Raw genomic sequence first — 27,988 nt, forward strand, 5'->3', positions numbered from 1 at the left:
GGTATAGCTCAGCTGGTAGTGTGGCTTGTTTCCCAGGCTGAATGTTATGAATTTTCTCCTCAACCCTTGAATAACTTTTGTTTGTCGCCCCCCCCCCCCCTTTTTAAAAAAAAAAAAAAAAAAATGTATTTTTAGTTTGCTCTCTTCCTAGTCTTCCTTAAATCTAAGCCAACTCTAAAACGGAGTCTATTTGGTCCCACTCTAAATAGAGTTAAATTTGCAAGATACAGAATTTAATGTGTGGATAGTTGATTTTTTTTTTAAATAAACAAATGAAAGAAATTTAAAGTCCTGGATTTTTCCCCCCATTTATTTAGATTTTATTTTTTTTTTTTTTTTTTTTTTTTAAGCGAACATGTTTTTCAGAAGCCACATGCTAGTTTGAGACAGGAAGGTCAGAGCCCAAATTTGAGGCCGGATCATGTGAACGTGAGGCATACTTGCTAAACACTACTCTGCAACAAAGCAAAATGCTATCCATGAAAATCTTGCTATGTCATTTATCCTTGATTGTGATGCAATGAGGTAAAGTCGCTAATGTCAACAACACAAAATTTACTTTGAATTCAAAAGTGCTTCGATGCATGCTGCACTGCGCGGCCACCAGGGGGCGGTCAAACACTATTTATTTATTTATTTTTTGGATTAGTGCACGAAATCATAAGGGCGACTTCCTGCGTGCACACTTGTGGTCAGTCATTTTCGAAAATAAAACTAAAAAAAAAAAAACGTGGTGCAGACACACCCTGCTGCCTTCCCAACCTCCTGCGTGTGCGTGACACACAAACACAAAAACACACACTAGCACACAGATATTCATCGTGTATATGTTGAAGAATTGAATAAATACAAGGAATAGTGGCATTTGTTTTATATATATAAATACAAATGAGTAACAACATTGAAAAGATACAAAAAAAAAAAAAAAAAAAAAGGTTTTGGAATGAGGGCCAGACTTCCGGACAGGAAGCAGGAAACAGGAATGAGCCTTGACTTCCTGTTCAGCATTTGGTCGTCTGTGAGCTCTTGTTGGCGTTTTTGTTGGTGTCCATGTTGGCCACCAGCAATCGCAGCGAGTCTCCTGAAGAGCGAATTACTTCACGCCCACTGGGGAACAAAAAACACTTTTATAAAGTTGACACTTGCAAATTCATTAGATTTAGACTTAGACTTGACTTTATTGATCCCTTTGGGATGGCTCCCTCTGGGAAAATTACATGTCTAGCAGCAATAAGAACAGAGAATAAAATAAAAAATAATTCAATCAATCAATCAATCAATCAATCAATCAATCAATAAGGTTATTACACCAGCGATTGAATTAATAATAGTAATAATAATAAAAAATAAAATAAAAAATAATTCAATCAATCAATGCAAATGTACTGCAAATCGAATTTAATACCAACCTAACTGTACTGAACAAATGGACTGTACTAGATTTAAAAAAAGAAAAAAAATCTTTGGCTTGCCAGTAGAGGGAGCCAGTACACCACCTTTGCTACTTTGCTATAAGCAACTGGTAGGTAAAAAAAATAGCAAATCAGATTGTTGTGAAAACAAAGTGTAGATTTTATTCTCTCACATTCCAGATGTTCCCGTGCACACACTTTTACTTACACGCTGTAGTCCAATCCGACCAGACTGACGCCGTTGACAGCGAGGATTCGATCTCCCGTCTTCAGGCGCCGGCACAGGGCAGCAGGCGAGTTGGGAACGAGCGATTTGACGTAAATTCCGCTCATCCTCAGCGCCGTCTTCTGCACATGCAAAGCGAAGAAACATAGCGTGAGGATTATTATTATTTTTTTTCGGTAAAAATGAAGCCATCGTTTGCCGTAGGAAGCGGTACCATGCCGTCCACCAGTGCCAAGCCGAGTCCGTGAGGACCGCGGTGGATCTCCACCGTGAAAACGTCGTCGTGCGCGTCATCTTCTACATGTTCACCATCTACACATAAACACGTCAGAAATATATATATATATTTTTAAAAAAGTAATTAAGCAAACAATACGCTGCTAATGCTAAGTGCCAAATTTCATGCAAGAGCTCTTGCTTGAGTTTTTTTTGGAGCCAGCGCTTGGTTGATTGTTTTACATTTAAATTGCAAAATTACAAGTAGTCACTAGTAAATGCTTCCTGTGTGAACCCCCCAAAAATGGCCCATTGGCTTCCCATTATTATTATTATTATTATTATTATTAATAATAATAATAATAATAATAATGGGAAGCCAATGGGCCATTTTTGGGGGGTTCACACAGGAAGCATTATTATTATTATTATTAATAATAATAATAATAATAATTATTATTATTATTATTTTTTTTTAAGTCAGCCCCCAAAACCAGTTTGAACTAAACGAAATTTAGGTTGGCGTCTCTATCATGAGTAGACCCACAAAAATATCATCAGAAGTCCTGTCAAAAATGACTCCAGAAACCGACCATTTTGGTTTAAAGTAGCCATTTTAAACATGCCCAAAGGTTTTTTTGAAAATTCAGTCCCTGAAGATAGTTTGACTTTGCAACATGAGATTTGCTAGGCTGTCTGTCATGAGCAGACCTACAAAAATAAAGACTGAAGAAGCCATATCTGAAAAGTCACAAAAAGTCTGCCATTTTGGTCGTTTGCAGGGATCATTTGAATTTGTTTTGTCAAATTTACTCCCCAATCCAATTTTTTTTTTTTTTTGTAGCAACGTGGCTTTTGGTAAGACATGTCTATCATTTGAAGACCCACAAAAAAGTCTGAAGAAGCCAAGTCTGAAAAGTCACAGGATGTCTGCCACTTTGGAATGAAGTTCTTCAAGGCAAACATTTACTAGCGATTTTGTCTGATTGCTATCAAATATAAAGCGCTTATAGCTTGTCAAGAATTTGCCTTTGGGTGGAGCTTGGTGGCAAAGTTTGATGCCTGTCTAGTAAACAATAAACTCCACAATGTCTGAACTTGACCAAACATCTTGTGTGTGATGAAGGCATGCATCGGCAGTTTTGCAGCAAAGCGTCTTAAAGCGAACTAAGTTGAAGCCAACGGTAGTTGTAGGTAGCTGCACCCCCTGCATAGCTTTTTCCCAGCATGCTGAATACACACGCACGAGTGCACGCACACACACAGAGTGAGCGTAGGTGGCGTGGACAAAGGCGCACGCGTCCGATTAAGATTCCATGCAGCAAGCGGACTGTAAATTGTCCTGACGGGTGGCCGCCGCTGCCGCCGTCGTTCTTTTCTGTCCTGACCTCAGCGCCTCGCTGTAATTCTTGGCTGCGATTAAAGGATTAGCAAACTTTCCAAATCACGTTTAGCCAGCCCGCAAAGCATGATGGGAGCACACCAGCACGTTCGACAACAAACACAGGTTTTCATTTTTCAATCAGGAATCAATTCAAAGAGTTGACCTAGTACAAGTAGAAATTACAGAAGAATGTGTCAAACAAAAATAAATAAAATGAACCATCTTCTTTCATGAGGTTATTTCTTTGATGACATACAGTAATAGGGAATAATAAAGTTAGAAAGCTAATTACAGAGTAAGAAATGAGCCAATGAGAGTTAAGACATCTGCTTCAGATCAAGTCAATCCTCAAGCTTAAAGTAGCACGGCGGGGGGACTCAGGAAGGGGTGTATATGTGTGTGTGTGTTGGGGGTGGGGTCACATTAGCAGGATGAACCTTTTAAGTAAGCACTAATGTGATTTAAAATTCAACTTGCAGTAGAGTAGTGCACATTTTTTTCATTGGACTATTTACAACTTTTTTTCCCCCTCCAAAAATGTGCCTATTTTTCATTTCAGACTAACTTCTCCTTTGTTTTTTTCATGAAAAAAACTTTCCTAAAAAATCAAACAAAAAACAAATTTAATCTTGCAAAATACTTTTTTTTTTATCATACCTTTTTCCTGCAAAAATATTTGTTATTCATTTTCCACATTTTCTCATTTATTTTTGACTTTATATTCTATTAAAAAACTTGAATGTACAGTAGTAAAAAATAATAAACAATGAATAGTTAACTGTGCAAAACTCCTACTATTATTATTATTAACTGTAATTTCCAGAACCTCGCAGCTCGCACAGCATTGTCCATGTGCTACCACGCTTCTCATGTTCCATGCCTGCAGGCTGTGCTCTCAGTCTTGTTTTTTTATTGTTGTAATTCGAGTTTGAGCCTGACCTGCGGTGGCGCCCATGAGACTCTGCACAACTGCTGCTCATCAGCAATTATGCCTTGTATATTTAAGAGGCTGCTTCTGCTCCTGTCTTTTTGTCAGACTATTTGCTTGCTCATGTCTCAGTCCAAGATAGTCTCGACCATGATCTTACCTTACCGTATTGATTCTTGTAAATTCTTGAAGATTTCTGTTGTAATTTGCCTTGTTGCCCTTTTGGATTGGCTCAAATGTGTTTTCGGTTCTGCGTATTGTTGCGTGCGTTTTTGTGTTATGAAATTTACTCTTGCCATTGCAAGCGCTTTCTGTTGGACTTTTACCCGTGTGCTTAGTTTTTTTTTCTGGACATAAATCTTTTTGTAAATTCACTTACTTGTCCTTGTTTTTGGGGCTCCACCGAAACCTTACAACTGTACATCTTGCTGCGCACATCAACATTACAATAGTCCAATAGAATGACAACGTTTGACATGGGGAACTCAAGGAGTGCAGTTGTTTTTAGTGGAGGAGTGAAGGTGCACTTGACCAGAACATTCCGAGTAAAAGCGGAAACGTTCTTCTTGTGCCCACATGACACTCCTGACCTCAAAAAAGTTGACCAGAGCAAAACTTTCAAGTTGGTGGCACTAAAAACAAAAAAGGCAGCTCATTAAAGAGTGTAAAAGTGAGAGTGCGTTTGAGATAGAGTGTAAGTGTTGAGGTATGTGAGTGTGAGCACTATGCAAGTAAGAGTGTGTCTAAGTGCATGTGAGTGTCTGTCACAGCATGTGAGTTTAACGCTTGTTACCGTTGTTGTGCTGAAGCGGGGCGTCCATTTGGTTTCCTTGCGGGGTGTCGGGAGGCGTGAGGAGGCAGGACGGGTCCACAGGAGCGCTCCGGTTGGAGACTTCACGCTCGCCGCCGAGTTCCACGCGCTCGGGCTTTCGGGTCGCCACGTCCTCGATGACACTCGGGCCATCGGCAGGATCTGGCGGCTCGCACGGGGGACGTGAGGTCTCACGGGAGCAGGTTGCGGACGTGGGCTCGTCAGGCACCATCTGGACAACGTCGTCGGTAACCAGTCAGAAGGATGGGAAAGACGTGTGAACGTTTATTCCATGGCTTAAGGAATGTACTAGTAGGATGTGGCAAAACTGTGCTCTACCAGTATTACTAGTTCAGTGATAGATATTCAAAACTAGAATTTTGCAATGTCACTAGCAGTGCCAGTAGCTCGCAGTTGTCAACTCGAGTAGCAACACATATTTGTCCCAACTAGCATGCCTGCCAAAGTTGTTGTACTAGTAGTGAGGACATGGAGCTTAAGTTGGACATGAAAGACATTTCCAAACTAGAAAATGAAGGCAACATGCTGACTGTGGTGACTTGTTACCTCCTCTTCTGGGTGCAGACCTTCCCTGGGGGAGGTCTGGCCGATGGCCCGCTGCAATTGGGCCAGCTGCTCCAGGAGGGCGGGGTCCTGGTGGGCTTCTTCCAAAAAGAAACTCCTGCTCGGCAGGATGAGCGGAGGGTGCTGGTCAAAGCTTTCCAAAATGTCCGCTGCGCACACAAAAGACACACATCATCATCATGCTGAGTACAGGTGGCAAAAGTACTAATTCAACTCCTGTACTAACAAAGAAAAAAAAACCCTGTTAAATGTACTTAAAGGTATGGTCCGACGGATTTCCATTGTCGTTTGTAAACACAACTTTCAAAACTGATGCTCGGGGAAACCGAGGACAGCAACCAACCAGGAACGGGTGTGAAACTAGCCCACCAATCAGGAGCGGGGGTTTGCACAGCCGAATTTGCATATGCCACTGATAGTCGCTTGCCTCCGTAGCTTGGCTGGAGGGTAAACGTCCCAGACAGGCCAAAACAAATCCGTCTGACTATACCTATAACCGTCAATTACCTTTTTAATTAACTCACATTGTGTTAGTACTTCCAAAAAGACAACAACAACAAAAAAAGTCTACAATCCTTTGACTTTCAAATCAAAAACGTCATCCTTCCATAGCTTGGCTAACGTGACGTGACGCAATAAATGCTACATGCTTCGACTGAAGCGAAAAAAAAATACACCTCACACAGTTCGTATTTTTTCAGATTAGATAGAGAATGTTTGAAGAGCATAATCTGGTAACTTTCAGGCTGACACAAGACAACACGCTTTCCACTAATAATTACTGTAATAATTACTGTATGTCTTATTTATGTCACGTCATCATTCATAGGGGCTGAAGAAATTACCAAAGCCATTTTGACAAAGTAAGGAGAAAGTACTGGTACATTGTTTTAAAAAAGAAAAGTACTCAAGTAAAGATACCTGAAAAATCTACTTTTGCAGTAAATTGCAGTGCCAACGTTTTTGAAATTTGTTACGTCTCAATGTTGAATCACCTTGTCCAAAGTGCCACACTTTTCTTCAAGGGAGAGCAACATGAAAAATCAACTTTTTGGAGCTTTAAGCCGTGTTAAAATGCTAATTCCTCACCAAAAACATGACGAAAGTGGTGTTTTCCTTCATTCACCCCTCTCTGAGAAATTCTAGTTCATTCTGCTCCCCAAGCACCAGCCCCTCCCAACCTGAGAAAACGAGCGAGTGCTCACTTTATGACATCATAAGGTGCGGAATCACCTCCTCTGCGGACTAAACACACACCCACTTTCTCTGAGACCTCCATGGGGTAGTGACAAAAGTAGCCTTTATCAGTAAACATTCTGTCCTAATGAATTAAAAGCAATCGATTAACCTTCACATTTTCAATGCCAAAGTACAATGACAAATGGCTCTTAAAATCCGTTGTGACACTTGTGTAAACTACAAGTAAAACTTTTGCACTATTTAGCCTAACTGGATAAACAGTATAGTGGTTAGTGTCCCCAGTTCGAAACCTGCTGAGTTGTTTTCCTCTCCTCCTCCACGATTTCTTGCGGCAAGGAGCCATTTTGTTTCAAATGTTTATTGAAGAATTGATGGGTTGCATTCAGAGGAGTGCTCAAACGCAGATCACCAACAGCAGACTGCAGCCGACTCGCCGGGGGCGCGGCAATCACATGGGGAGAGGCGGGAACTTAACTGAGCGTTTTACTTCCGCATTAGAAAACTAACCTGCAAAACACCTAACATTTCATAAAAAAATTACATCGCCATGGTGTCAAAGTACGATTTAATCATATGTCCATAGTTAACTGTGGGAAGGGCCTAAAGACCGTGGTGTAATCCCTTTAAAAGCACGGACGAAGCAGGCGTCCATTTTGTGTACTGATGACATCACTTACACGATCAATAAAGTTTCTCAAATTGAAACGCGTCAAAATAAATCCTCTTTGTAACCTGACCTGTTCTGTATTGTGTCGTGTTCATGTTGGAACTTGTCAGCAACACAATTGGCAGTTTGCTCTGTGTGGAATGGATCTTGAACACAATACAGAAGCATGGTTGCTAACACACGTATGATGACCAAAGGAGCACAATGGCTGGCCGTGTGTGCGCGTGGACCGACCCGTCCTGCAGGCGTCGTCGGCGTGTTCAGGTCCGGGAGTCCAGCCTGCGGGTCGGTTCTTGCCGGTGTTGTACTGGGTCAGCATGTGCTGCAGCTGTGCCGCGTTTAAGGCGGAAAACTCGGACCTCAGGGAAGACCACGACGCCTGCGAGCACAAGAAAGTAAAAATCTTGTCAGCTACAAGCTTCTGAAAGCACCTTGGGGGTGCGCGTCTTCAACAGTTGTGGCACAGGCTTCACTTTGCTTGCGTGCTCATCGACTTTCCAGCAGCTTCAGCGTGTTGTTGACGGACAAACGGAATGAAATCTGCATATGTGTTTATGAATTTTGAGCGTGAAGGCCACAAGATGGTGAGCTCATCATCGTGGTCCACTGAACGAAACCTCAGAAGACCACTTTTAGCAACACACACACATGCAGACACGCACACACTGCAGTTGGAACATGTGCCCATTGATTATGCGCGACTGCGGCGGGCCGCATCCCAGAATAACTGCGCTGCTGTGCACCACATCCACCTCGTTTGCTCCAAACATCCACATGCTGCACTAGCAGGGGTGGGAGGGGGCGGTTATTTTTACTTTTTGTTTTTAGTGGATGGGGCATAGGAGGGTTCAATAAAAATCCTCCTAGTAAACACCAGCAACTTTTGAGTCACACAAGACTCCAGTCACCAGTTATCTATGGAGGACCAAAACTGCCAAAATTAATAAATAAATTAATAAAAGTGAAAATAAAAACGGATATAAAAAATATAATTTAAAAATGAAATACAATTTAATTGACATTTACTTATTTCATGCTGCAGACACGGCTCTGTCAGGTTGAAATGTTATTCAAATGAGGACAAACTTGCGATGTGAGTTTCTCGGCAACAAGTTAAGGTGACAGTGGACATGGACAAGATTGTCGTCCATTGCTGGAGCGCTCCATGCAAGCTGGTGAGACTTCCATGTTCGCCGAGCCGCTCACTCGACCTTTAAAAGGCAGTTTGTGAAGGTGGAGCCAACTCAAGACATGCTTAGGACCACCCCCTCATTTGAATAATATTTCGACCTGACAGAGCGTCTGTAGGATGAAATAAATAAATGTGAGCGTTTTTATTGATTGATTGATATTTAATTATATTTACATATTTATTTTTGTATGTATTTCAAAATTTATTATCGTATTTATCTTTATATTTTTGTATTTATTTGTACATTTATTTATTTATGGATATAAATATTTTGTTGTTTTTATTTCCATTTATATTTATTTTTTTGTATTTAATTTTTGAATTATATTTTTTATATCCGTTTTTATTTTTATCCATCCATCCATTTTCATGATCGCTTATTCCTCCCAAGGGTTCCGGGGGTGCTGGAGCCCATCTCAGCTGGCCTTGGGCAGTAGGCGGGGTACACCCTGGACTGGTTGCCAGCCAATCACAGGGCACACAGAGACGAACAACCATCCACACTCACAAGCACAGCTAGGGACAATTCGGAGCGCCCAATCAACCTGCCATGCATGTCTTTGGAATGTGGGAGGAGTACCCGGAGAAGACCCATGCGGGCACGGGGAGAACATGCAAACTCCACCCAGGAAGGCCGGAGCCTGGACTCGAACTCGAGTCCTGTTTTTATTTTCACATTTATTTACTTATTTAGTCATTTATCCATCCATCCATCCATCTTCTTCCGCTTATCCGGGGTCGGGTCGCGGGGGCAGCAGCTTCAGGAGGGAAACCCAGACTTCCGTCTCCCCAGCCACTTCAACCAGCTCCTCCGGTGGGATCCCAAGGCGTTCCTAGGCCAGCCGAGAGACATAGTCTCTCCAGCGTGTCCTGGGTCGTCCCCGGGGCCTCCCACCGGTGGGACATGCCCGGAACACCTCCCCAGGGAGGCGTCCAGGAGGCATCCGAACCAGATGCCCGAGCCACCTCAGCTGGCTCCTCTCAACGCGGAGGAGCAGCGGGTCAACTCTGAGTCCCTCCCAGATGACCGAGCTTCTCACCCTATCTCTAAGGGAGAGCCCGGACACCCTGCGGAGGAAACTCATTTTGGCAGCTTGTATCCGGGATCTCGTTCTTTCGGTCACGACCCACAGCTCGTGACCATAGGTGAGGGTCGGAACGTAGATCGACCGGTAAATCGAGAGCTTTGCCTTTTGGCTCAGCTCTTTCTTCACCACGACGGACCGATACAGAGTCCGCATCACTGCAGACGCTGCACCGATCCACCTGTCGATCTCCCGCTCCATCCTACCCTCACTCGTGAACAAGACCCCAAGATACTTGAACTCCTCCACTTGGGGAAGGATCTCATCCCCGACCCGAAGACGACACTCCACCCTTTTCCGACTGAGGACCATGGTCTCGGATTTGGAGGTGCTGATCCTCATCCCAACCGCTTCACACTCGGCTGCGAACCGCTCCAGTGAGAGTTGGAGATCCCGGCCTGATGAAGCCAACAGCACCACATCATCTGCAAAGAGCAGAGATGCAATGCTGAGGCCACCAAACCGGAACCCCTCAACGCCTCGGCTGCGCCTAGAAATTCTGTCCATAAAAGTTATGAACAGAATTGGTGACAAAAGGTTAACCTTGGCGGAGTCCAACCCTCACCGGAAACGAATCCGACACTGCCGGCAATGCGGACCAAACTCTGGCAACGGTCGTACAGGGACCGAACAGCCCGTATCAAGGGGCCCGGGCCATTGTATTCCGAGTCGGTCATCAAGGTCACTTCATCTCCCCCGTTTCCGTTGACACGATGGGAGCTGGCACGCCGCTGATTTTCCAGGCGGTGTGTGCTTTTTGAGGGTTCAAAGAGGAGGGCCCGTTTTGGACACCCGAACCATGTGATGGGCTGGAATCTGCTGTTGATGTCACTGTGACTGAAAAGCGCCCCACTTTAGAGGAAGCAGTTTGTCTTGATGAGGCATTGGTGCTGTTCCACGGCCAGGACGAAAACCACACTGCTCCTCCTGAATCCGAGATTCGACCTCCGAGATTCGACCTCCTGACGGATATTTAGTCATTTATTTGTTTTTAATTTTGGCAGTTTTGGTCCTCCATAGTTATGTTTGTTAGTTAAAACTTTAATGTCATAATTATTTATTTCTTGTAGTTTCTGTTTTATATTTGCGCTTCTATATAGCAGCTGCAGTTGTAATTTTAGTGCTCTAAACATAAAGGTAAATGTGTTGAACATTTAACGTGTTTATTTAATGTGTTTATTGCATTTTTTGATATGTGTTAATGTGTACATTTTTTTTTTAAAATGAGTTTTAATGTGTTGTGTATGGCTGTCAGACAGGAAGTAGAATGTGTGCTAGCGGAATGTAGAAATGGCCACCATGTCTTTTGGTCAATAAAGGTGTTTGGATTATTGATGAGATTCTCCTTGGAAAAAGTTCACCACTATCCGGGCTCCGTGCCCGGAATCTAAACTATTGCTCGTGGGTTGGAAGGGTCAAACGGTGAGGAAGTCTGACCTGCAGGAGCGTTTCCTTGGGCGTGGCCAGCAGGTTGATGGCGGCCGAGAGTTTCTGGAAGAAGTCGGCGGCCACGTCGGCCAAACTGATGCTTTGCAACCAGTCCATCAGCAGGTCCAGGTTGGCCCGCATCTGGACACCTCGCGACCACTGGTAGAAGCCGACCACCGAGCCTCGGAGACAAACAGCAGCGCAGTCGGGCATGAGTATGTTGAGATCGTCGTTTCGCAACATTTATTGAGCCTTGGCACACATACCTAAAATTAACCAATTATGTGAACGTGGACAAATGATGATCTTTCACTTCAAATGTGTGTTGTAAGTGTTGGTTAGCATGGTTAGCTTAGCGTGCCGCTACCTCTCTCCATGAGCGTGTTGAAGAGCGAGGCGTTGATGAAGAAGAAGAGGTACGCGCACAGCTGCAGGCAGATGTCAGCATGCACTTGGAAGGAGGTAAAGAGCTGCAGCGCTTCCTTCAGGACCTCCAGCACGCCACTCAGGCCGTCCGGCACGCGCAGATGCCCGCTCTCCGAGAATGGGTTTCCGTCTAGCATGGCCGGCAACGCTGAGTACATACTCTGCACAACACAAGAAAAAGGAGGTGTTTTTAGTAGCCACGCTTAGGCATGGTTCATAGGGTCTTAAAAGTCCCTGTGAAGTGACAATAAAAATGGCACAACAGAGAAGAGTGTTGGTAACTCATTTGCTCCCAAAAACGTATAAACACGTTCTATTTGAAATAAACGCATTTATATGTTTGCTTTTTGATGCTAGAGCATACAGAAGGCATTGATGCAGCTTCTGAACTGAAGAGGTCACTTCAAGCAATGGTACTTATTACAATAAACGACCAGCAGGCGGCAGCAGACTATAAGAGATCAGACAGGGCCATGTTGCAACAAGTTCTTTTCCCCAGTGTTTTCAACGGGTTTGTGAATAATAATGAAACTTAGCTATATTCTAATGCGAATTACTGCAAAACGGAAACAGATGCAAATGTACTTTGTTTTCCCGATGAAATAATAGACTCTAATCTTTCTTTTGGTAGGATCCACGTTTTTATAGCAATAGAACACAATATTCTGTGGGCCTTGAAAAATCAGTCAAAATCCAGCAAAATAGCCGGGAGTGAAGGGGTTTGCTTCAGTGAAAATGGCTGCGGGTGAATGAGTTAATAACTCTGGATAAATGGAATGGATAAAAAAAACATTGAGGGGCTTTTCCATAGCACAACCATGAGGCACTCTAAAGTGAATATGCCAGCGCAAAGCCCTGGTCCATACACTAGCTTTTTTCCCCCCACTCGCACTTCCACCTTCTCTTCGACACTTCGACTTTTACAGCAACTGTTTTCTAACATGTAGAATGCATTTTGAAAAAATTCTCTATTCACTTTATAAGGCTGTTAATAGGGCCACCCAGCCTGACTAGCCGGCCAATATTAGTCTGTTAAAACTGGCCATTTTTCTTTTTAAATTTATTTTACTTTTTCTTTTTTTTTTACACCAAACAACATAAGACAACAATAACGACATTCAAAAAAGCTACCCCCCCCCCCCCCCCCAAAAAAAAATGTTTGTTGTAGAGTTAGAGAAATACTAAAGGTATTATAAAACATTCAAATGTTGTCTTGGCAATTACATAAATAGGTCTATTATTTATAATACATTTGAAAAATTACTGTAATTGGCCAATTAATAAGTTATCAGAAGTTTATTCTGCAAATATCAGAAATAGAATCGATCTAAAAAAAAAATAATAAAAAATAAAAATAAAAAAATCCAGATTAGTTAGAAATGTAACGACCAAATGGTTAAGTTATCAATTTTGACTGTTTCCTGGAAACTAGCTGCTCTTTGTTCACAGCCTTGTTCATGCAAGCATAAGCAACATATATGAGTATAGGGTGTGCTTTGGGGAAAAAGAAATGCAATGACAATCACCCAACCCCACCTAGAGACTCCCTTGGTGCTTCCTGTGGACTTATGAGGAAATGGTACAGGAGAAGGATGAAATGAGCGGGAACGTTGACCACTGCACTGATTCGTCATGTCACTCTCATCTTCATTCTTCTCATTGTTCCACACACGCGTGACATCACCTCCACAGAAAAAGACTGCTGACTCCCAAACAGCTGCTTGGTTGCCATGAAGACCAGCCAGCGCAGAATGTGTAAAGTCGTGCCTACGCATCACTGACTTGACTTTTCACTCCTTTCTAAATGAGACTTTTTTTGGGGGGGTCTTTCTAAAAAGTTTGTGATCACGTTCTTGAGAAGTCGACATTGTCGATGTTCGCAGCATTCCGACACTTTTTACAGGAAATTAATCACTCCTCCCTCCCTTCCTTACATACACACTCGCTTGCTTCCTCTCTGGAAACACTACAATGTGTGTGACAGAGATGTTCTAACACTGCGTGTACGGACAAAAGCATTAGGTCAGACCCGAATCAGTCAGTTGAACTGTTTATGATGGAGATATGAGGTCCAGTACAGGCCAAAAATTACATTTATTTACCTACTATCCCTGGCATGTACAAAAAAACAAAAAACAAAAAAAACATAAAAAACTCACACAATTAAAAAAAACAAACTCACACCCAATGCCAACAAAAACATTTATCCACTTTTTTCCCTCTGTGTGTGAGTTTTTGGTGAATAAGAGGACTCCTTTGAATGTGTGAGAGTTTTTTTTCTGTAAGAATTAAAGCAGTGGTTCCCAACAATTTTTATCTGTGTACACCGAACCTTTTCGTCAGACCATGCGTACCTACCCCGTCACTCATATGTGTTGATGATTCGATTCTCCAGAATGTAACACAACTAATTACCACACGTTTGTTTTTTTACCGTCTCCTTAATTTTAACATTCAGTTCTCTTCTTTTCAACTCAAATTTACCATAAAAATAAATATGTTGCCATAAAAATAAACGCATGAAACAAATTAAAAATTGCAAAATCAAAATAACTACTAAACCTGACTTTAAACACTTGCCTCCCAAGGGAAAGAAGTTGTAGTGCACATGTACCATTTTAATTGACAGGCTTACCAAATTCCTGAGACTATTTCATTATCATCTTGGAAATAAACTGTCATGTTTCGGTTTTGGGGGGTTGCGTTTTGGTTTAGTTTTGGGCGTTTATATTGTCTTTTTGTCCGGTTTTGTCTCTCCTAGTCTTGTCATAGTTAACCTCGTCCACCTGTGTGTGTCTCCCCCTCCCTGTATGTGTTGCTAATTAATGCCGTCTGCCTGCTGTGTTTCCCAGGTGTTTGTTCACGCGTTGTGGGAGCATTGTCTTGTCTTGTCTTGTCCAGTCCAGTCCAGTTGAGGTGTGCTAAGCTGAATTGATAGCGTCTACATCTAGTCAAGTTTCTCTATGTCTGGTCATGTGTTCTCTCGTCCACGCCAAGTGTTCTCTCAAGTATTCTCTCGTCCACGTCTACTTAAGTCTCCACGTTTACTCAAGTCTCCACATTTACTCAAGTCTCCACATTTACTTAAGTCTCCATGTCTACTCAAGTCGCCACGTTTACTCAAGTTTCCACGTCTCCTCAAGTCTCCACATTTACTCAAAGCTCCACATTTACTCAAGTATCCACATCTACTCAAGTCCCCACATTTACTCAAAGTTCCACATTTACTCAAGTCTCCACGTCTACTCAAGTCTCCACGTCTCCTCAAGTCTCCACATTTACTCAAGTCTCCACATTTACTCAAAGCTCCACATTTACTCAAGTATCCACATCTACTCAAGTCCCCACATTTACTCAAAGTTCCACATTTACTCAAGTCTCCACATTTACTCAAAGCTCCACATTTACTCAAGTCTCCACATCTACTCAAGTCTCCACATTTACTCAAAGTTCCACATTTACTCAAGTCTCCACATTTACTCAAAGATCCACATTTACTCAAGTCTCCACATCTACTCAAGTCTCCACATTTACTCAAAGTTCCACATTTACTCAAGTCTCCACATTTACTCAAAGCTCCACATTTACTTAAGTCTCCACGTCTACTCAAGTCTCCACGTCTCCTCAAGTCTCCACATTTACTCAAGTCTCCACATTTACTCAAAGCTCCACATTTACTCAAGTCTCCACATCTACTCAAGTCTCCACATTTACTCAAAACTCCACATTTACTCAAGTCTCCACATTTACTCAAAACTCCACATTTACTCAAGTCTCCATATTTACTCAAGTCTGTCCACGTCCACTCAAGTCTCCACGTTCGGCTAAGTCATGCCATGCCAAGTCTGTGCACATCATGCCCAGTCTGTCCATGTTCAGTCCAGTCATGGCAACCAGTCCTCTCACGTTCCATCCCATCTTAATTCACTTACCTTACCTGTTTCATGGCAATAAAGTTCTAAACATTATTCTTCCTGCCTTTCTCCCTGCTTGGTTTCTCCGCCTTTGGTTCCATCCATACTCCACGTACCATAACATCAATGACTAAATGTTTCCGGCAATGGTTGGGAAACACTAAATTTGAGTTTTTGAGTGAGTGTGGGTTTTCCTTTGATGCAGGTGACTTTTTTTGGGTGAGTGCGATGGTTAAGTTTTTTTGGTGTGTGTTTTTTAATTTTTTTTGTCTTGATTTGCATGTGTGTGTTTTTAGGGTGAGAGTGAGGTTGTTGTTGTTGTTGTTTTTTTTTTTTAAATTATGAATATGATTTTTGTTGTGACATCTGTGGGGTGAAAGTGTGAGGTTATTTTTGGTGTCTATGTCAGTTTTTAGAGTAAGTAGGGGTTTTGTATGTGCGTGGGTTTTCTTTTTGTTGCGTGTGGGGGTGTTTTGGTGAGTGTGAGTGGTTCTACTTTTTAGATGTGGATTTTTGGCAAATGTGTGTTTTTTTGTTTTTGTTTTGAGAGGTTGTTGTGAACAGGTACATGAGGTTGGTTTTTTTTGGTCCTGCTTGAGTTTTTTTTTTTAGTCAATGTGAGAGGTGTGCTTGTACTGTATATGAGTTTTTTGTGTGCATACGGTATTTTTGGGTGAGTGTGAACTGTTTCATTTGGTATTTGTGAAAGGAATTTTGGTGTGCATGGTATTCTTTTGGGTAGGTGTGGAGATTTTCTTTTGGTGCATGTGAAAGAATTTTTGGTTTGTATTGAGTTTTTTGTGTGAGTTTTTTTGGTGTGTGTGAAAGGGTTGGTGCATGTAAAAGGGTTTTTAGTGTGTGTAACGCTATCTGCCAGGCCTTTCCCTACTGAGGGCTGCAGATAAGGTGAGCTGATCTTTCCATTGTGTGCGCCGCTTGTTTACACAGTGCACTTTACGAAACGTGTGTGTGCGTGTGCGCGCGTTACAGAAAGAAAGGGGAAGAAAGAGAGTGAGAATGTGACTGTGAGAATGAATGTCTGACAGTAAGACCTATGTGTTAGAGTGTGATTATGAGAGAGCATTTAATGTGAGTACTGTATGGTAATGTGTGAGTGTGTGAGTGACCTTAGTGAGATAGTAGACAGACTGTTGGAAGGTGAACATGATGACATCCTCCAGAACCGTCATGGCCTCCTCGCAGGCGGCGCGCGTGGACGCCACCTCTTCCTCGTCCATCAGACCTGTCGCCATGACGCCTGCGTGAGTGACGGGCGGACGGATGGACGGGCGTGTGCGGCGCCACGGCTCACCTGGCCGCTGGCAGTCCTTCCCGGCGGCCATCAGCTGAGGTACGCGGTGCTGGATGAAGTGCAGGAGCTCGATGGCGTTGGCCATCCAGGACGCCAGAGGACGCAGACCTGATATCAGTTCTTGGTTGCCTTCGGCCCTACTAATCGGGACATCAAACTTTCTGTTACGAGAAAAGACGTGAATGTACTTAAACTTTTGTTTTTGTAAAATGTTTAACAGGAAGGTGCAGATTAAGTCAACTCACTTGTCTGACTGCATTGATGCAAGCTCCTTGGTCTTGTCCTATCACACAAAAACAAACAAATAAACAATAAAAACTATTTTACAGTAGTTGTGTCGAACTGAAGTTGTACCCAGACAGTTTTCTGCACGCGCGACGCAATGTTTAGCAGGAGGCGCCGGAAGCGGTCGAGGTCCCGCTCGGCGGCCGAGCGTCGGATGCACAGGCTGAGCAGGAAGGCGGTCGTCAGCTTGGGTCCGACGTCGTCGGGCTCCGACATGCCCACGATCTTCTGTAGGACCTCGTCCTCCTGCTCCGCATCATAGCTTAGCATCACGCTGCCGTCTTCCGCTGAATGGTCTGTGGGCGCGGCGGGAGGCCAGCCGCACAACTGACAGGCAGGCAGCGACTCAGAGGCCCTGTTGGGACAGAGTCGGCTCATCCAAGGAGGCGTCTGTGGAAAGGTTGTTAGAGTTAACGTAGGACGAGAAAGAAACAAAATTGAAATTGAAAAAAAAAGCAAAAAAAATTTGTTGACAAAATTAAATACAAATAATTGTTGAAGAAAAACACTCCAATGGCCAAGGCTGCCAAACCAATTAAAAAGTGAACTATAATCGTAGTGAAAGTGTCCTTTTTAGAGAAACACAAAATGGCGTGATAGTGACAGCAGTCATTAAAAGAGCAATTTCTTATTGTCCACAATTACGGGAGAAACATGCCAATACTAATAACTGATTGGTCAGATGATTAATTTTTAAAAATATTCCTAGTGGATCCCCGTATACTCAAAGATCAGCATTCCCATCCCCCATGACCAGTTGTTGGGCAGTAACCATCCATCCATCCATTTTCTTGACCGCTTATTCCTCACAAGGGTCGCGGGGGGTGCTGGCGCCTATCTCAGCTGGCTCTGGGCAGTAGGCGGGGGACACCCTGGACTGGTTGCCAACCAATCGCAGGGCACACAGAGACAAACAACCACCCACAATCACAAGCACACCCTAGGGACAATTCGGAGCGCCCAATTAACCTGCCATGCATGTCTTTGGAATGTGGGAGGAGACCGGAGTACCCGGAGAAGACCCACGCGGGCACGGGGAGAACATGCAAACTCCACCCAGGAAGGTCCGAGCCTGGACTCGAACCGGAGACCTCAGAACTGGGAAGCGGACGTGCTAACCACTCGACTACCGTGCCGCCCCGGGCAGTAACCAGTTCCTAGTAATGCGTTACATTTTGCAATAGCCTACCATAACGCATTACTTTTTAAAATACAGTAACTCAGTTACAGTTACAATATGGTGCATTAGTCAGTTACTTGATAAATTCAATGTTATAATTTAATTGTCCGACACTCGTGAGCATAAGCGGCTCAGAATCAAATAATGAATGGATGGCTGCTGTGTACTGTACTACTTCCTGTTTACAATGGATTGCCACTGTCGTACTAACAAAGAAGATGCATTGTGGGTCGGTATCGGATTCGGCAGTCATGGAGTCAAGGCGAGCGCAAGACAAGTTTTTCGACGTGGAAATACGCTCATTACTTTACTTTATTTGAACAATGTATGTTTTGTTTAAGTAACTAAAGATTTACTCTTAATAGTAATGCATTACTTTTTTGTTTAAGCAATCCGAGTAATTGAGTTACTTTTAAAATGAAGTAACGTAACTGTATCTATTACTATTTTTTAGTAACATGCACATTACCCACGACTAGCAGACTATAATGAATAAAATAACTTGATCATTTAAAATATTATTTTTATGTGATAAATTTCACATTTGAAGGTGATAAGCTAACACCTTCAAATGTAAAAATGTATCACATTCTACGGTGAAATTAATCATGTCACAATGTGAGACTGAACTTTTTTCCCCTGGTATGGCAGAAATACACCTCCACAAATAAACAAACTATAACTAGCTGAATTTGAAAACCAAAAAGTCCAAAACAAATCAGGGCTCGACAGTGCAAGCATTTCACTCTCAAATGCGGCCAACTTTCAAGTGCATGCTGGTGAAAAAAAATACCGCTCGCCTGGCGCGAGTGCATTAATGCTCACTCTTCAGTATGTTTTAAAACATACGTTGGAAAGTCGCCGCGTCCTCCGCTGGCTCTTCCGCAACAACTAAGCGCTCCGCCGCACGCCGACTCAATCCAATGGTATTTGAGTGAAACATGACACACTGCAATGTGATTGGCTGGCTACTTCCTGATCAGGCACAGCATACGCATACACGCGCAGCAGAATACAATTTACGTACAAACATATATGGCGCTTTTCCACCGGACCGGTTCTGCACTAAAGTGGCATTTTTTGTCATCGGATGTCTCCATAGGCTGCGATTGGCTGGCAACCAGTCCAGGGTGGCCCCTGCCTACTGCCCAGAGCCAGCTGAGATGGGCTCCAGCACCCCCCGCGACCCTTGTGAGGAATAAGCGGTCAAGAAAATGGATGGATGGATGGATGGATGGATGGATGTCTCCATGGGACTTTTTTGGGGTCGAACGGTTCCGTTGTGACCGTTGTTTAGAACCCTTTTGGCAGTGGTTCTGCAGCGCCAGTCATCAGGGGACTAGCGGGGCCGTTACGTCTCCTGTCATCTGATTGGCCGACAGCAACGCAACAAGCAACACCGTGGCACATGCCCATTTCCTTGTTTTACGCGAGAAAAGCAAAGGCTCCCACCGGTCTTTTCCAAAGTCATAAAAATACAGTACGTACAATAGATATAATAATGTTTTATAACAACGCTGAACAATATTTACAATTTAAAAGGTACCTGTCGATGGATTTGTAATGTTTGTGGTTTAAAAAAAATAAACCGCGAGTGCACAAACTGGCTGGTGGTGTGTTCCCATTCACTTGAATGAGAGCTCCAGCGGCAGAGCTCTCCATTCATTCTTTGCTTTGGTCGAGAATTGCAATATTTCATCCATGGTGCTCCATATTAAATTGTAAATATCGTTCAATGTTGGCATGACTTGCCACTCATGAAATTTTATGGAAGATCCGCACGCACTGGGTGGGGAATGCAAGCTTGGCTTGGACAGTTCAAATGATACAGATGAAAAGGGCATCGGCTGAGGAGCAGGTGAAGAAAAAAAAAATACTGACTTTTACTGAGCTAAACAAACTAATGTTCACATGACTTAAGTTGTACGAAATGATTGACTTGTTTTGATAGCCACTGCTGTTGCAGGCAAACCTCATGTTCCAATCAAATATTTTGCAAATATATCGAGTTGCGTATGCCTAAAGTCATGCTGTACCTCCACAAAAAATGGTGCGACTAAATCCTGTGCTGTGCGACCAATTAAAAATCTTACTCGCACCAGTGCTACCAGTGAAAGAGTTAGTGTAGAGCCCTGCAAACTAATGAAAACTTCCAAACTTTGAGAACCTTGTTGTGCAGGGGTCCCGCTGCCGTGCCGGTGGGGTCCTTGAACATGAACAGGTAGTGCTCCCCCAAGCCCACCAGATCGCCTGGGTGAAGCTCCGCCTCTTCCTTCAAGGGGGCCCCATTCTTGGTGACGAGGGCGCCGTGAAGCGGCTTGAGCACGGAGGCCGCGTCCAGACGGCGCACGCGGCAGTGGCGGGGGAGGACGTCGGGGGCGAAGAGCAGGATGTCCACCTTCAGACGCTCCTCGTCCTCGCCGGCGCGGTGCTCGCCGCAGCGGCCCAACACGGTGCTGCTCCCGCTGAGCAGGTAGATGACAAAGTCCTGGAAACAAAAAACATTTTAGCACGTTGGAGGATGGATTGTCATCAAGCATCTTTCTGGCGCAACATTGAAAATTGGTTTTTAGGTAATATAGTTTGTATCAGGTGCCCTGCGATTAGCTGGCAACCAGTTCAAGGTGTACCCCGTCTACTGCCCAAAGCCAGCTGAGATAGGCTCCAGCACCCCCCTCGACCCTTGTGAGGAATAAGCGGTCAAGAAAATGAATGGATGGATAGTTCGTATCAGGAAGCAGTGGGGAAAAAAGTGACTGTATGATGTAGGCCACAGCACAGGATAATGACTCAGAATCATCTTTGGCGACATCCCATAATCAGGCCTTTGCTGACCTTTCGAAGAGAGCAGAACACGTGTAAAGTGTTTCCGGGCATGAGGCGACATGAAGTCTCCTGAAAAACTTTGAGCGGCTCAGCCAGTCAAAGCGTTATCAGACCCATCGTGGGCGTCAGGTGACGCACGTGAGCCAGCCTCACGTCTGTGATGTCATCGTTAAAGCTTAAGACCTGAGAGTAGACTACTCCTGTCTGTCTCAGACAACTAATAGAAAAGTGCGCAAGCTTTCTGGAGGCAAGGTGTAATCTGATTGGATGGCCGCTCTGACCACTCTCACTCCCTCCCAGAATAACCCACCTGCTTGTAATCAGGTTTATCTCTTTGTGCGTGTGTGGTTGTACGTGTCCTCCTCTGGCGCTGACAGACGCTCAGTGTGTGCCAACAAAAGGACTTCTTGTCCTGTCCGTCACACACTTGACCCGTGAGCTCACTGTCTGAACTTTAGTTCCGTGCACATGCACAGTCGGATACAATTAGTGTTTGTGTAGTGCAATCAGACCTAATAATTAATCAGCAATCAAAAACACTACCATGGTGTCTCCAGACCCCCACCAAGGTTTGTTGCACTGAATTATAACATACATATATATATGTATGTATGTATGTATGTATGTATGTATGTATATATATATATATATATATATATATATATATATATATATATATATATATATATATATATATATATACATATATTGGTTTAGATCAATTATTTTTGTGGATTATATTTCAAAATGTATTAAATGAATAGAAGTTAATTTAGTTACATTTTAATTACAAATGAACAATTTTTAAATTATTAATCATTAATGTATTCTCTAATTAATTATACTATTAATTTGTTAACAAAACAGAGAATAATAATAATAAAAAAAAAAAAAAAGTCTGATTGTGTGTGAACATATAAAAGGATCCAGTCTGGATTCAAGGTGCATACACAAGTACAATGTCTTACTTAGAGTGGCGTGTAAAATTAATTTAATTAATTTAGTTTAATATTAGTTATTACACATTCTTATATTAGTTAATTGCACTTTTCATCATATTTAAAATAAATTAACTATATTATTATTATAAATTATAATATAATAAATTGTGTTGTTTTTGTGTGTGTGTCTTTTTCCAATTGTGGCCCAGGGCGACATGGTGTGGTTAGAATGTCCGCCTCCAGTACTGTGGACGCAAGATCGAGTCCAGGGTCCGGCCTTCCTGGGTGGAGTTTGCATGCTCTCCCCGTGCCTGCGTGGGTCTTCTCCGGGTACTCTGGTCTCCTCCCACATTCCAAAAACATGCATGGCAGGTTAATTGGGCGCTCCGAATTGTCCCTAGGTGTGTGTGTGAGCGTGGATGGTTGTTCGTCTCTGTGTGCCCTGCGATTGGTTGGCAACCAGCCCAGGGTGAAACCCCGCCTACTGCCCAAAGCCAGCTGAGATAGGCTCCAGCACCCCTGCGACCCTTGTGAGGAGCAAGCGGTTAAGAAAATGGATGGATGGATGGATGAATTTTGGCCCAAAAATGAACGCAACCTGAAATTCTGTGACCACAAAACTGGATCTAATCTGGATTAAATGTGCATAGACATACAAGTAGCACGTAGCGTGTCACCTGTCTGTGGTTGTATCCATGCAGGAGGAGGAAGTAGGGGAAGTCAAAGGGCGGGTGTATGGAATACTGCGTGGCGTTGTCGTCGCTGCTTTCCGTCTCCTCCTTCTCCATGCCCAGCAGCCTCATGGCATCCTTGTCCTCATCCACATCTTCGCCCTTGTCCTGGTTCTGGTCCCGGGCGCGGCGCACTGCGCGGGCCTCCTTGCCCATGGCGCTCAGGTCCATCTCGCTCAGGCTCCTCCAGAACTCTGGCCCGTCCACGTCCTCTGCCGTGCTGCTGTCTACGAACAGCGATGTGGCCCTGGAGCGGTTCCGCTGAAGCTTGCGAGCTTGAGCGTTGATGCCTGGACACAATAGCGTCAAGATATGAAGATGAGATCAGTTCTTTAATCTTATCGTTCCTATTTCATTTCATATTAGAGGCACCAGGATGAGAATACTCACAAACATACTAAAAGTGACACGTGGCAGTTAATTTGATGATTTGTGGGATTTGAAGCCTGAACTTCCTGTACGAGCAGGAAGAGTAGTGATAGCGGCGCCGTGATAGTAGTTATCACTCTAACCTAGAGTGGCGCTCAGTGCCTTTTGGATGCCTCAGCGTCGTAAACAAAGATAAGGACAGTTTTGGTCTCCCATGGCCGCCTTCCATGAGCGGCGCAGATAAGAAGAAGGACAAAGGACGAACCGTTAAAGGGCTGACTGTGCGTCTCCCCTAAATCCTTCCAAAAGTCAAAGACGCCGCTGAAGGAAAAGTGAGGCGCAAAGACATATATACAAACACGCCTCATTTTGTGGTTTGGCCATTTGCTGCGGTACGTCAGTGCATCGGCCATTTTGGTAAAGCCCTTTCTTAATTTGGATATCAAGACTATAGATTAACTCATTTGCTCCCAAAAACGTATTTAAACCTTCCATTTTAAATATTGCCATGGTCCCAAAAACATATTTATATGGTTTTGGTTTTGTTTTTTATGCTAGAGCATACAGAAGGCTGTGATGCAGCCTATGAACTGAAGATGTGGCTTAAAGCAATGGTAGTTATTAGAAAAAATGGCCAGCAGGTGGCAGCAGAGTATAAGAGATCAACCAAGGCAATGTTGCAACAAGCTCTTTTCCCCGGTGAAATGAAACTTAGCTATATGCTAATGCTAATTCCTGCAAAATAGAAACAGATAAAAATGTAGTTTTTTTTTCCTGATGAAAGAAGAGACTCTAATGTTACTTTTGGTAGGTTCCATGTTTTTATAGCAAAAGAACACAATATTCTGTGGGACTTGCAAAACCAGTCAAAATTCAGTAAAATAGCCGGGAGCAAAGCTGGGCGTGAATGAGTTAAATGCCCCAACGGCCTTGCACAGCACCGTCACCAATGGAATGGGGAGTCGTCTCTGGCGACTGCTACCTGCCGTGACGGTATCCCGCTCCTTCAGGCTCTGCTCCTCCACACGGACCCTCAACTGGATCTCAAAACGTCGTGAGAATCCCTCTTTGGGTTTCCACAGCGACTGGAGCACAAGCGGCTTCTCGTGGTCGCCCACCACGCGGAAACATTCCCGCCGCCACTGGCCGCCAGCGCCGGTCTGGCCAATCACGTCGCACAGCACGTAGGCGCTGGCGTCCTCTTTCTCCAGACTGTACCTGAACAGGGACAACCACGGTCAACACACGGAAGCCTTGAAGAATTTGTTCACAAAAATTGGGGTGTTCGATTATAGAAAAAAATAATAATCACGATTATTTTTGGCAATAATTGAAATCAAGTTCATTCAAACAATTATTGATTTTTTGTTAAAAAAAAAAAATGTTTAAACTTTTAAAAATATTAACACCAATTTAAAAAAAAAAAATAGAAACACTACAATTATGCAAGTTCCTTTTGGACCAAACAGAATTTATAAGAATATATATTTATAATTATATATATATATATATATATATATATATATATATATATATATATATATATATATATATATATATATACAACCAGTCCAGGGTGTCCCCCGCCTACTGCCCAGAGCCAGCTGAGATAGGCGCCAGCAGCCCCCGCGACCCTTGTGAGGAATAAGCGGTCAAGAAAATGGATGGATGGATATATATATATATATATATATATATATATATATATATATATATATATATATATATATATGTTCATTTATTTACGTTGGGAAAAACTTGAAATTGGAATGCATCCAGTGCACTGTGCAGTTGGTTGATTTTTTGGTACAAAACAAGAACATGTTTAAACGTAAAAATCAAATAAAACCATATTAAGACAAATAAAAATTAATTTGAAATACTTTAATTATGCAAGGATGATACAGGACTTGGATGAAACAAAATTTATTAAATTAGCTATTTTATAATTTCAAAAATGTGCCAATGTATACATTTAAAAAAAATTTTTTTTCACAATTATGCTGATTTTGTAATTGTGGTGTGTAATACTTGAAATTGTAATTGAATTAAATTGCACAGCCCTACACAAAAATGTGATTCGCGATTTAAATCGATTGTTTCTTCTTGGCTTATAGAAAAGGCAAATGATATTATTCGACTTTTGCTCTTATGTTAAATTTTATCGTTTATGTGGCATATTTTTTTATCGTGCTGTTTGACGTATTTCTTTTTCATAAGAAGCTTGCAAATGTGCAACCAACTTCTGCTGCTAATTAGTAAAGAATGAAAAAAAAAAACAGCTAGTAACTTTCTTTTTGCTAGGTTATCTGCTTATATAGTCACGCAAGACAAGATTTTATGTTTCTTGAAAAATCCGTCAAAATGCTCAAAAATGGCTGCCAGCCAAAATGTGAAACATTTATCGTTTATGTGGCATATTTTTTTATCGTGCTGTTTGACGTATTTCTTTTTCATAAGAAGCTTGTAAATGTGCAACCAACTTCTGCTGCTAATTAGTAAAGAATGAAAAAAAAAAACAGCTAGTAACTTTCTTTTTGCTAGGTTATCTGCTTATATAGTCACGCAAGACAAGATTTTATGTTTCTTGAAAAATCCGTCAAAATGCTCAAAAATGGCTGCCAGCCAAAATGTGAAACATCTCGCCCAGCAGCATCTGTTTGGAGATATTCTACGCTCAATTGCGATTCTGACCTGTCCAACGCTTCTTTGAGGAGCTCCTTGGCGCTGGACTGCGTGGTGGCCAGGACGCTTTTATAGTTGGCACCCTGGCAAATGTCACTGCCGAAGATCTTGAGGATGCCGGGCACCGACAGCTGGCAGGACAGCTCGGCCGGGTCGTCCTGCGCCGAAGCGGAGCCGCTGCCGCCGCCGCTTCGGCGGAGGTTGGGGCTGTGGTTGAACACGCCGGACAGACGCTTGTTGTTGTTGTTGTGGCGCCGGATTTTGGACTTGGCCGGCTGCCGGACGCCCGAGCTCTCAGTCGAGCGGATGGTGCCGGCCGAACTATTGGACCTGGAGCGTACAAGATACCATATTTAAAATGTAAACAATAAACACACTCATCAATTATGTAGAGTGAATCCCAATTTAGAAGATGGTAGCAAAGCTCTATTATTGTCTATTTGAAGCTCCTCAACTCACTTCAACATAGTTCTTTGGCACTGAGATGCCACAAGATGTCGGAAAAACACTTTTTGCATCTAAATGAAGCTCCGCAACTCACATCAACATAGTTCCTTAGCACCTGAATGTCACAAGATGGCAGCAATGCACTGTGTCCAAATGAAGCTCCGCAACTCACATTAGTGAAGTTTCTTGATATCTAGAGGCCCCAAGATGGCGGATAAGCATTTGAGCTTCTGTTGAAGGGAAGCTATTCAGCCCTCTTCAACATACTGTTGAACAACAATATGCTACAACATGGTGACAACGTACTATTTTTGTCTAAATGAAGCTCTTCAGCTCACCTCTGCACAGTTCAATTTCATCAACATGTCACAAGATGGTGGCAAACAATATTTTTATTGCTTTCATCTGAGTACACAAACTGTAAACGGAGATAATGTATGTGTGCTAGGGCTGCACAATATTGGAAAAGCATGCAACATGCGATAAAGTTGCCGAATATAGAGATATAGATATATTTATCATGTAAATGAAATGACAGTTTTATCTAATTAAAGAATTACATTTTTTCATGCAGCAAAATAAGCAAACTCAATGTATTCTTAGTTAATTAATTGTAATTACCTCTCGATAATGTCCAACTATTGGATGGCGGTGCACATTTTAGTTAATGTCTGACTTGTCAAATTCCGATAAAAGCATAAAATTCCATTATATGAAACTTATTGCATGCCTTTGCGATATCCTTAGTTGACACACATATTTGTATCATTATTTTGCTGTACACAAAACTTGTACACCAGTGCAGTGCTTTGTCCAGCTATCTAATCATTCTGTCAGATAATGAAACTTACTCTAACACAAAACTAAACAAATTAAATGCATACTTCAAGGTACTACTTTATTGTAGCAATGGTGAGGAAGAGATCTTTGATGTTGACAGACATATCATATGAATAGAGAGGATGCACATGTGAGGCGTAACTGGGCATAAGTTGTGGCAGCTCTTGAACAAATGTGTTACTGCTCGAGGAAATTAAGTAACTGAAGAGCCTCAGCGACTGTCATCCTTTAACTACATACGAGTATGTAGTTAAAAAGTACAGTACAGCCTAAACTAATATAATCTAACATCGGTAACCGTCTAGTAAAATGTAGTTTAAGTGCTGTCTAGTTCCATTTGGTTGGCCTTACTGCGTTGATCCATTGCTGGCTTTCCGGCCAAGTTGGGCGAGTCTCTTCTTGGGTGAGCGGATCAGCAAGCCCACCACGGCCGCCTGTTTATTGCCGTGGCTGCTTTTCTCCTCGCTAATCATCTTCTTCTTCGAACATCAGCACATCAACATCAACATCATCATCAGTGGCACCATCGTCGTCGTCACCATCCTCACCACCACCATCATCATCATCACATCCACATTAGAGGAAAAGGTCCAAAACCACCCTTGCAACTTTCCCTCCACTTGGCGTCCATGAGAGCGGCTTGTAGCTTGTTTAGTTAGTCAGTTAGTATGTTAACAGAATTGTCGGAGCTTCTACAGGAGCCAAAGTAGGTCCAAAGCCCAGAGACGTTTGTGGGAAAATAGCAGCAGGAGGAGAAGAGCGTCCGTCCGTGTGGTATGTCTGTGTGAAGTTTGTGAACCTGCCTCCACCGACAGCACTGGAGCCCAGCGGAGTCTCCCTGTCCTCTGTGACGTCACCGCATCATCACGAGCACGCGTCCGCAAGCAAGGAGGCGGGA

General features: G+C 42.9%; 1 protein-coding gene across 6 annotated transcripts; it reads right to left on the reverse strand.

Moving 5' to 3' along the window:
* Positions 1-886: 886 nt before the first annotated feature.
* Positions 887-27,948, reverse strand: LOC144024533 (ras-associating and dilute domain-containing protein-like). 6 transcript variants are annotated; one of them, XM_077530914.1, is made up of 17 exons: positions 27,442-27,948; positions 25,813-26,133; positions 24,098-24,336; positions 22,696-23,039; positions 20,419-20,739; positions 17,141-17,461; positions 17,032-17,069; positions 16,787-16,923; positions 16,602-16,717; positions 11,502-11,721; positions 11,144-11,316; positions 7,664-7,808; positions 5,545-5,711; positions 4,960-5,209; positions 1,853-1,950; positions 1,621-1,760; positions 887-1,107 (listed from the first exon to the last, which is right to left on the reverse strand). In XM_077530914.1, exons 1-17 carry the CDS (start codon positions 27,561-27,563, stop codon positions 1,002-1,004), a joined length of 3,258 nt encoding a protein of 1,085 aa, XP_077387040.1. In that variant the 5' UTR covers positions 27,564-27,948; the 3' UTR covers positions 887-1,001. The 6 variants fall into 6 exon arrangements, with proteins under 6 accessions (XP_077387040.1, XP_077387022.1, XP_077387051.1 ...); XM_077530896.1 differs by having other exon boundaries at positions 16,787-16,926; XM_077530925.1 differs by having other exon boundaries at positions 24,101-24,336; positions 27,442-27,947.
* Positions 27,949-27,988: the final 40 nt, after the last annotated feature.

This window comes from Festucalex cinctus, chromosome 1 (assembly GCF_051991245.1).
Source record: "Festucalex cinctus isolate MCC-2025b chromosome 1, RoL_Fcin_1.0, whole genome shotgun sequence".
In the NCBI taxonomy this organism is placed as follows: Eukaryota; Metazoa; Chordata; class Actinopteri; order Syngnathiformes; family Syngnathidae; genus Festucalex; species Festucalex cinctus.

Excerpts from the sequence above, each read along its gene's own strand:
- LOC144024533 (XM_077530877.1), bottom strand. The coding sequence starts at position 27,563 with ATGATTAGCGAGGAGAAAAGCAGCCACGGCAATAAACAGGCGGCCGTG. Across the intron at positions 20,740-22,695 it reads ATGGATACAACCACAGACAG|GACTTTGTCATCTACCTGCT; the intron begins GTGACACGCTAC and ends TTTTGTTTCCAG. Across the intron at positions 1,108-1,620 it reads GTCGGATTGGACTACAGCGT|TGGGCGTGAAGTAATTCGCT; the intron begins GTAAGTAAAAGT and ends TTTGTTCCCCAG.